General features: G+C 36.2%; 2 protein-coding genes across 2 annotated transcripts; both read right to left on the reverse strand.

Annotated features, from left to right (window-relative positions):
* Positions 1 to 2,727: 2,727 nt before the first annotated feature.
* LOC113312782 lies at positions 2,728 to 3,264 on the reverse strand. The gene has a single exon (XM_026561517.1). It carries the CDS (start codon positions 3,262 to 3,264, stop codon positions 2,728 to 2,730), a length of 537 nt encoding a protein of 178 aa, XP_026417302.1.
* A 2,713-nt stretch (positions 3,265 to 5,977) lies between these two features.
* LOC113307804 (histone deacetylase HDT1-like) lies at positions 5,978 to 8,542 on the reverse strand. The gene is made up of 9 exons (XM_026556255.1): positions 8,393 to 8,542; positions 7,900 to 7,970; positions 7,533 to 7,755; positions 7,271 to 7,318; positions 7,019 to 7,161; positions 6,788 to 6,886; positions 6,596 to 6,689; positions 6,349 to 6,484; positions 5,978 to 6,247 (listed from the first exon to the last, which is right to left on the reverse strand). Exons 1-9 carry the CDS (start codon positions 8,403 to 8,405, stop codon positions 6,190 to 6,192), a joined length of 885 nt encoding a protein of 294 aa, XP_026412040.1. The 5' UTR covers positions 8,406 to 8,542; the 3' UTR covers positions 5,978 to 6,189.
* Positions 8,543 to 8,876: the final 334 nt, after the last annotated feature.

The following is an 8,876-nucleotide window of genomic DNA, read 5'->3' on the forward strand; positions in this document are numbered from 1 at the left end:
TTGCCTACTCGAGGTTGGGGCTTTTTAGAATTTGAAGGAGTTACTTCCATAGACCTCTTATTTTTACTCTTCTTGTTAGTTATAACTCTACCACTAGCACTAGCTTTTTGTCCCCTAACACAAAGAAAGAAAAAAATAAGTACAACAAAAACTAGTCAGAATAAGGGTATTAACAAGAAGATGGCATTGGCAAGAAGTTGATTCCAAAATCAATACATACCAAGGATACTCCACTTTCAATATTATACAATGAGTGACACAGATGTATACAAGATTTGAGTATCACAAACTAAGACATATCATGGTTCGGCTCAAAACCTAGCAAACTCGAATAAGCCGTACCTAAGATAGCTCATGGTTCGACCCAAAATCCAGCAAACTCAAATAAGCCGTACCTAAGACAGATCATGGTCCGGCCCAAAACCTAGCAAACTCGAATAAGCCGTACCTAAGACAGATCATGGTTCGGCCCAAAATCCAGCAAACTCAAATAAGCCGTACCTAAGACAGACAAACGTTCGGCCGAAATCCACCAAATACGAATAAGCCGTACCTAAAAGAGATTTATGTTCGTCTCAAAATCATGTTTGCAAAATTGGACGAACTGTTCTTCTAAAGCCTTGGTTCGTCCGAATATTTTGAGCCGAACATACACATGTAACCCTAATTTCAATTCCTAAACCCTATTCAATCGATTAAACATTCTCAAATCAATCATAAAAAGGATGGGTTTCTTATAAATACCTTCTAATATACATCTTAATGCCTCCGGGGTCCGGATTTCGCTCTTCATCGGCGCTCACATTGATTAGGGCTTCCCTTGTTTGATTACTTGCTTGGTTGTAATTTATTCCAACATGCGTGACTGGATTTAGATCTCTAGCACAACGCTTCGTTCTAGCTTTCATTTGTAGTTATAATTTTAATCGACGGTCAAAGATTTTTCATCGAACGATTAATCGGGTTATGGAAATGGGATGGGGGAGTTCGACTGCTGCTCAAATGGAGATGAAGAAGGAAGAGAAGAAGAATTAGAGAAGAAAGAATGTTAGACTGATTTTTTTTGTTTTGAATAGTTTTAGTCTAGGTTTTTATTTGGTCAAAGGGTATTTAAGTAATCTAATCGAATTAAAGGGTAACCTAGTAATTTTGGTATGGTTTAGAGACCCCTTATAAGGATTCCCTAGATGGTATAATCATTTAGTATGGCTCAAAAAAAATCAGTATGCCTCAAAATAGGTTTCTTTCTAAATGTCTTAACCTTATTATCGACCACCTTAGATAGGTTAATTAAATCGATTTGATTTATATTTTGAGAAATAATTTTATTTCTCATAATGTCTTAACCTTATGAAGTGGATCAGGTTAAGTCCTTTCTAAATGTCTTAACCTTATTATCGACCCCCTTAGATCAGGTTAGATTAAATCGATTTGATTTGTATTTTGAGAAATATTTTTATTTTTATTTTATTTAGAGGAGAAGTGGATTTTTTTTTGAAGTTCCGGAAGAATATGGAGAAACATATACTCAAAATAAGTCATGAACGCCTCTAACTTAACTCCCATCACAATTTTGTGGCTTCTCAAAAAAATTGGAAATTTTTCGGTTTATGATTGGGAAATAAATAACTCTCAGCCGAAAGTACCAGATATGGGTGGGAAAACGTAATCGTAACCCACTTATGACTGGGAAATTCTAACCATAAACACCTACTTACGGTTGGGTCCTGGGTATTTTTATTTTCCCAATTGTATACCTGCTTCTGGCTAGGAATTCATATTCTCCCAACTGTAACTAGTGATTTTCAGTTGGGAAAATAAGAACTCCCAGTCGTAAACTGGTTTTTTAAACCCTAATTTAATTGAATTGAACCTTTTAGCCAATCAGAAGCAAAAATAAATAGTGGATTTTTCTATTGTTATCTTAACCAAACAAAACTTAATAATACTTGTTCTTCATTTGAAATCGACTATTAATCATACTTGAAGAGGAAAAAGGAGGCATAGGGATGAGGGGAAGGAGAAGAAGAAAATAGGAAGGATAGTAAAACACATTGATTTTTTATGATCATCATCTTCATCAAGATGAAATCATGATTATCCTCTTCATCATGATTTATGAAGGAGAAAGATAATAGATTTAAGTTTTTTTTTTTAATTTTATATTCCTAATAAATAATTAAATTTATTTATAGAATGAAGATATTTTTGACTTTTATATAAGTCAGGTCCTTTATCCACATTTAGGATACTCGAAACTTTTTTTTGTCTATGTAGTGAGCCCCCAATTCCTTTGAAGCCCCAATAATAGGGTTCTTATCATCTGGGCTTTCAGAAAAGTCAACAATGGCGGTGCGCTTTCATCACTCACCACAGGGTTTTTCAGAAAAATTAACTAAGCCAGTGCGCTTTCATCCCTTAGCGCGTTTGGATAGACATCCATAAGTTGCTTTTTGGCTTTTGGAAGCAAAAATGTCAGAAGTTAGTTTGGGTAAACAATTTCAAAAGCAAAAAATTTAACTTTTGGGGAAGCAAAATCTTTGCTTCTGAAAATTCTACTTCTGGAGAAGCAGCTTTGTATCCAAACGGGCGCTTTAGCTTGGGAACCTTAGCTTGAGAACCTTCTCAGCCAATTTGTTGTTCATTTAGTGCTGAACAGAGAATTAGTGCCGAGTACGGTTGTTGTTTTTTTTTTTTTTTTTGATAAAGAGAGAATAATTTTATTGCTTAAGTAGAAGAAGCATTAATGTCTCTTGCCAGGAGACTACAAATATCCTCAGAGAAGTTATTTAAAAGGTTTATATGAGTAGATGATTCTCTAACAGATCTTGCAACTTCATCAGCTACTCTATTATCATCTCTACTGACAAAGGAAAAACTACAATGATTAAAACTGGCACTCAGACTCTTAATCTGCTTCAGAATGCTCGTATTCTCCCACCGAGTAAGAAGAACATTATCAGTGATTGATTGAACTACTAGCTTTGCATCAGCTTCTATGTGAATACTTGTGAACTGCTTTTCTCGAGCACACAGCAGAGCTTCTCGAATAGCCATGCACTCCCCAGCCTCCAGACTTAGTGCTCCATCTGAGTAGAATCCTCTGATCCCTTCACAGGTTCCTGCATGAGTGTGTAAGACTACGCCAGTGCCAAGCGTGTTAGTTTCCTCATCAAATGAAGCATCTACATTAAATTTTAATATATCTTGCATGGGAGGATTCAGTTGAGAGTGTGCAGATGAACTAACAATGCTTGTATTCATGGATTGTTATGTAAATGTGAATGCAGATGATATTGAACTCTATGCATGGTATTAAAAGGGTTAAGTTTTACTCCCTGAAAAACCTTATCGCATCTGTCCTTCCATAGGATCCAAGCAGTTATCATTAGGGTGGCCTAACATCTGTCATCATCATTATGATTAATGTGTAAGAATCACTTCTCAACCCACTCTGAGACACTGTCACAACTTCTTTGCACTTCATCAATATCAACATTGACCAATCTCCAGACAGCTCTTGCATGCCTACAATGAAACAGAATATGTTCCATTGTTTCTTCACTGTGACCACATATTGCACACTGAGAATCTATACTGGGGTTATATCGAGCCAGCCTACTCCTTGTGGGATGTGAATCATGAATGCATCTCCAAGCAAACAACTTAATTCTGTGTGTTGTGTTACTCTTCCAAAGCCTTTTCCAGACATTGTTTTGAATAATCCTTCCATTTACCAAAGCTTCTGAAGTGTTCACAGTGAGTGCTTTAGTAATTTTACTCTAGCAGGCATCCAAACCATGATGTCTTCCTTAGAAGTATCCAGAAATAAATTTTGTATTTTCTGAGAAGTATTACTGTCGAAAATCTGATTAAAAAGTTCCACATTCCAGTTGTTGGTGTTTGGAAGAATTAATGAGATAATTGGTGTTTGGTACTCGGGTTTATACCAACACTAGTGTTTGGTCTAACATTTGTCCAACGTTAGGGGTTGGTACCTGGACTCGACGCTGACCCGTGTTGACTTAGTTAAATTTTGACTTCTGTTAAGAAATTATTAAAAACTGTGTATAAAATATAATTGATAAACGAATTTACTATCAGACCATTCACTTTAGTAATTTCTTCCCATATGTCCTAAATCTCTTTTATTCCGCCTCCACCTGCAGAAACCCAGAACCATATGCAGCAACCCCATTTATCATATAGCAGAATCATCAAAAGTAATCACACAGAAATCAACCAGCTACAAGTTGATTGGTTTGCATCCCCGTCTAGACAGAAATTAATCAAAATGAATAAAACCCCCAAAAATCTATATGATTATACACAAAAAAATAACTAATTTTTCAGAAACCCAGTCTTGAATCAAACAATGAAATTCATCTCAATCACACCGATTTCGTCAAAAATGATTAATTTAGAAGAAACCCTTTTGATCTACTGTCAAAATGGAACCCAATTTTTCAGAAATTGAACCTAATTTTTTGAGTAATTAGGGTTCACTTTATGTTCTTCATATATCATCCCTTCATGGAATCAATGGTACTAATGGCGGAAGTCTGTGAAGGAAGAAGTCGATTCATATGTTTGGTTGAATGGGTTTTGGTTGGATTGAAGTAGCTGGTTCAGGGACTCTTTCAAGGATTAATGGTTAAGGCTTTTGATGGCAGTGGTTGAAGTAGCTTGTTCAGATCTGTAGACGAAGCAACAACGATGGTGAATGGGGATTTTTGGATGTAATTGAAATTAGGGTTCTTTGGTCGATTAATTGAAGTCACTAGTGGTGTTAACTGATTTGATTCGGTTATGAAGGGGTATTGATTCAAACAGTGTTGATGTATTCTCGAACTAATACAACCATCTTTGTGGCAATGAGACAACAAACAACTTGTAATAGTCCAGAACAACTTCTTCCTCAATATCAATTTGTAGCTGCAACAGAGAGTAGGGAAAAGAAGAAGAAGAAGAAGAGAAGAACTGGGAGTGATAATATCGGGTTCTAGGGTTATAGAGAATAAGCCCACTTCACTTCAAGGATACTCTTGTAATTTATTTTTATAATATTTTTATTTTACAAATTTATTAAAATCTGGTCACAAACAGCAACGTTTGGTCCAGGTACCAAGTCCTAAAGTTGGACAAGTCACAAATGTTAGACCAAAGGCTAATGTTGGTCTAAACCTGAGTACTAAACTCCAATTATCCTAGAATTAATTCATCCAACATCTTGATAGAATAATTGGCTGGGGAGGTGTATTATCACCTGGAATCCACCTATCTAACCAGATTTTTGTTCTCTTAAGGCTAAATTTAGTTTATCTAACCAGATTTTTGTTCTCTTAAGGCTAAATTTAGTTTTTCAGGATCTCTGCCAAAATCTTTGAATTTGTATCCTCTATTAGGTTTCATTAAATTCTCAGAATTTCAGTCATGTATATTTGGTTTCATTAAATTCTCACAATTTCGCTTGATTCCTATTGGTACCACAAACCACCATTGAAAACTGCAAGTAAGCAAGCCAAAAAACAAAGAAAAGGCAGGTTATTTTTTGGTAGATAGTAGGCAATGTCTTATGTTCTGTAGATATGTTCGGTAGGAAAGCCCTGATGAACTAATAAATTAAATTAGCCAAGGGCTATAGCTACGGTAGGACAGTATAAATTAGCAGTATCCCTTAAATGACCTACGAAGACAGAATACAGTTTTAAATTCCCAAGCTTCTATCCATACTTGGGTAGGCCATACGCCATGGCATGCTGAGGAGTATAATCTTCAATAGGTTCTAACTAAGCAGCACAATGCTAGATATCATTCTCTGATCCAAGATCTCACACCGAATTGATAGTTGCCACATGTTATAACCGTAACTGCTGATGGAGCAGCAGATACTGATGAGAAATTGATTGGCAATCAAACTCTGCTATACTTGGTCAATACAAATTTCTGCTAATAGAAAAACATAAAAACATTGGCATGTATCGCAAAGAAAAGATTATAACCACTGGAGTTTCAGAATTTCATTTCACAAGCCCTTCAGATATGTTTCAAAAGAAAGGAATCATAGATGAATGAGTTCCAAATCTCGTTTGATAAAAACCTTCACATATTTCCAAAAGAGTAAAAAAACAAAATAGACTATTAACTAGAAGATGGTGCGATATAGCCTGATTTACAGTTCTGCGCTCTTCAGCTGCAATGCTTTGCCTTGGTATGAGATTCTAGGCCCTTCTCTGAGTTGAATGTCCTAATAAACAAAGAAAATAAAATTTGTCAGCTACAGTAAGACATCGAATGCGCCTCTATTATAACTGAGATTTGGATATTTAAATGCCCATTACAACGTACTTGCTACAAGTGTTGCATGAGAGTGGAGTGGCAGCAGATTCCGGAGTTTCTTGCTTTGATTTGTCACCCTTACCAGCCTTCTTAGCAGGATGGGGAGTTGCTATATGGACCCCGGATCCCTTCTTTCCATCGGCACCTACATTCAAAAGGATGTTCAAGTATAAACAATAAAAAAAACACCACTAAGCAATATAAGAAGCAACAAACTAGGACAACAAGAAACATACACCAAAGTTACGCTCATTACCAGATTTCTGAGGCGTACTCATCAATTTAGCCTTCTTGTCAGCAGGGGTTTTAGATGCAGAAGTCTCAGCAGATCTCTTGTTGCTCTGCTTAGCCTTCACGTTCAGAATATGTGAAATGTAATAAGTGACTCTTGATTAACTTGCACAAAAGAACCAGCATGACTAAACAGAGAGATAAAGCTAAGAAATACCTTGTCTGGAGTATCATCATCACTATCATCATCACTTTCATCTTCGTCATCATCACTTTCATCTTCGTCGTTAGTGCCATCAGAAGCTCCTGTATTATCCTACAGAACAATATACCGAAAAGGGGTTAATGATATCACATAACTTACATGAGCAATTGCATGAGCAACAGGGTTGGGATAAGAACAATGCATGCAATGATAACTAGTAATGGATTAAGTATTAAGTAAGACCTCTTCATCTGATTCCTCATCATCAGAACTATCCTCAGAATCATCATCTTCACTTTCATCACCCTTTGTTGGTTCTACTATTTTCACCTTTGGTTTAGCTTCGGAAGAACCGACCTTAGAACCTTCAAGTGGCTCAGGTTTTCCTAAATACACACATGAAAGTACATATTAATTAAATATTATGACCTCTATAAAATCAAAAAAAAAAACATCTCACACTGGCTGAATAAATAACCAACAAGAGAATCATACCATTTGCAACAAGCCGAATTTCATCATCGCTATCAGAATCATCAGAATCTGGAACATGAGAAGAAGAATAAAGGTGATATAAGACATACAAGTTTCCACATCTACCAGAAAATCAACTATAGTGACATGAACAAAAGGACAAAGCTTAGAAGACATTCAAATAGTGACAACAACAACAAAAACTGACTACATGGAACAGAAACTAGAAATAGAGTATGAAAGGAAAAGCAGCTGAAAATATATATGAGGGCAGCAAACAAACCATCTGAAGGTGATTCAGGACCCAGGAAACCTTTGTAGCCACTGAAGTAAACACTCCCATTTTTCGAGTTGTGAGAAATCTCAAACTCTTTCTCAAAAACCAAATCACATTGAATTTGAGGACATTTGTCCATCGAAAGTGTTCCCACCACCAGCTTCTTTCCATTAAAGTTAACAAAGAGGACAACATTCTCATTCCCCTTCTTTGTTTCCCCAAGTGCAGCCTACATCATAATTTCATCAATTAACACAATTAACAACCAATGACAAAGCCTACATCATAATTTCATCAATTAACACAATTAACAACCAATGACAAAGAACACACACACATTTAACAGAAGAAACTTGAAATTAATGATACTAACCTGCGAGATATGAATAAGGCGGTTTTCAGTAAAGGTAACCTTATGAGGTACACCAGGTTTGACTTCAACACCTACAGAACAAGTCAGATTTTGTTGTTAGTCGAATCAAAACCTAAGATCAGGCAAACTGAATCAAATCCATGACCTCCTAAGATCAGGCAAACTGAATCAAATCCATGACCTAATTTCTGTCTCTAATTAAACGTAAAACAGGGTTCATCAAATCTGACTTGTTTTAGTAACAAACGAACAAACCCTAACGAAACAAAACTAATTTCTGTCTCTATTTCAGTAACAAACGAACAAACCCTAACGAAACAGAACTAACTATCTACACACTAACATAAAATCAGCGGTGATGAAAGTTGAAGTGATGATATCGATCAACAAAATCCTCAAAAAATATTACTAAAACCCTAGAAGATTTAAGAGAAAAAATATGTCATAAAACCTAGAATCTGAAACAAATCATAAAAAGAGTATTGAATCTTACCCCAAAACTCCATTGCTGTTGAAAGATGAAGAAATTAGGGTTGTAGAAACAGCAAAATTCTTGGTCTCTGAGCAGCGCTAGAGGGAAAGAGAGCGTGTGTGAGAGAGAACTTTCTAGGGTTCGAAAAGTGTATTTAAAGAGTTGCCCGCTCAGGGTTTTAGTGTTGATGATGCGGTGAGGCGAAACTCTTCGAACTTGGATTGCTACCCTGTAGTATGTACTACGGTAAAAATAATGTGATATTATTTGATTGAGAGTTTCGACTTTCGACAGCAGTGTAGATATTTGATGGACGGTGGTCGTTGTATAATCAGCAACTTTCAAATCTTGATGGATGAGAGATACCAGTGTGCTGGTGGAATCCCCACAGTAGACGTAACATTGTAGTAGCACCGCCACCCCAACATTATGCGCACCCAACAAACTTGTATGCAGTACAAATTACACCTTATTTCCAGGGCAAGAATAAGTGTGAAAGTAATCC

This window comes from Papaver somniferum, chromosome 9 (assembly GCF_003573695.1).
Source record: "Papaver somniferum cultivar HN1 chromosome 9, ASM357369v1, whole genome shotgun sequence".
Classification (NCBI taxonomy): Eukaryota; Viridiplantae; Streptophyta; class Magnoliopsida; order Ranunculales; family Papaveraceae; genus Papaver; species Papaver somniferum.

Coding starts and splice junctions, on each gene's coding strand:
- LOC113307804 (XM_026556255.1), bottom strand. Junction 7,319..7,532: donor TCCTGAATCACCTTCAGATG/GTTTGTTTGCTG, acceptor CTCATGTTCCAG/ATTCTGATGATTCTGATAGC. Junction 7,162..7,270: donor AATTCGGCTTGTTGCAAATG/GTATGATTCTCT, acceptor GTGTGTATTTAG/GAAAACCTGAGCCACTTGAA.
- LOC113312782 (XM_026561517.1), bottom strand. CDS start 3,264: ATGAATACAAGCATTGTTAGTTCATCTGCACACTCTCAACTGAATCCT.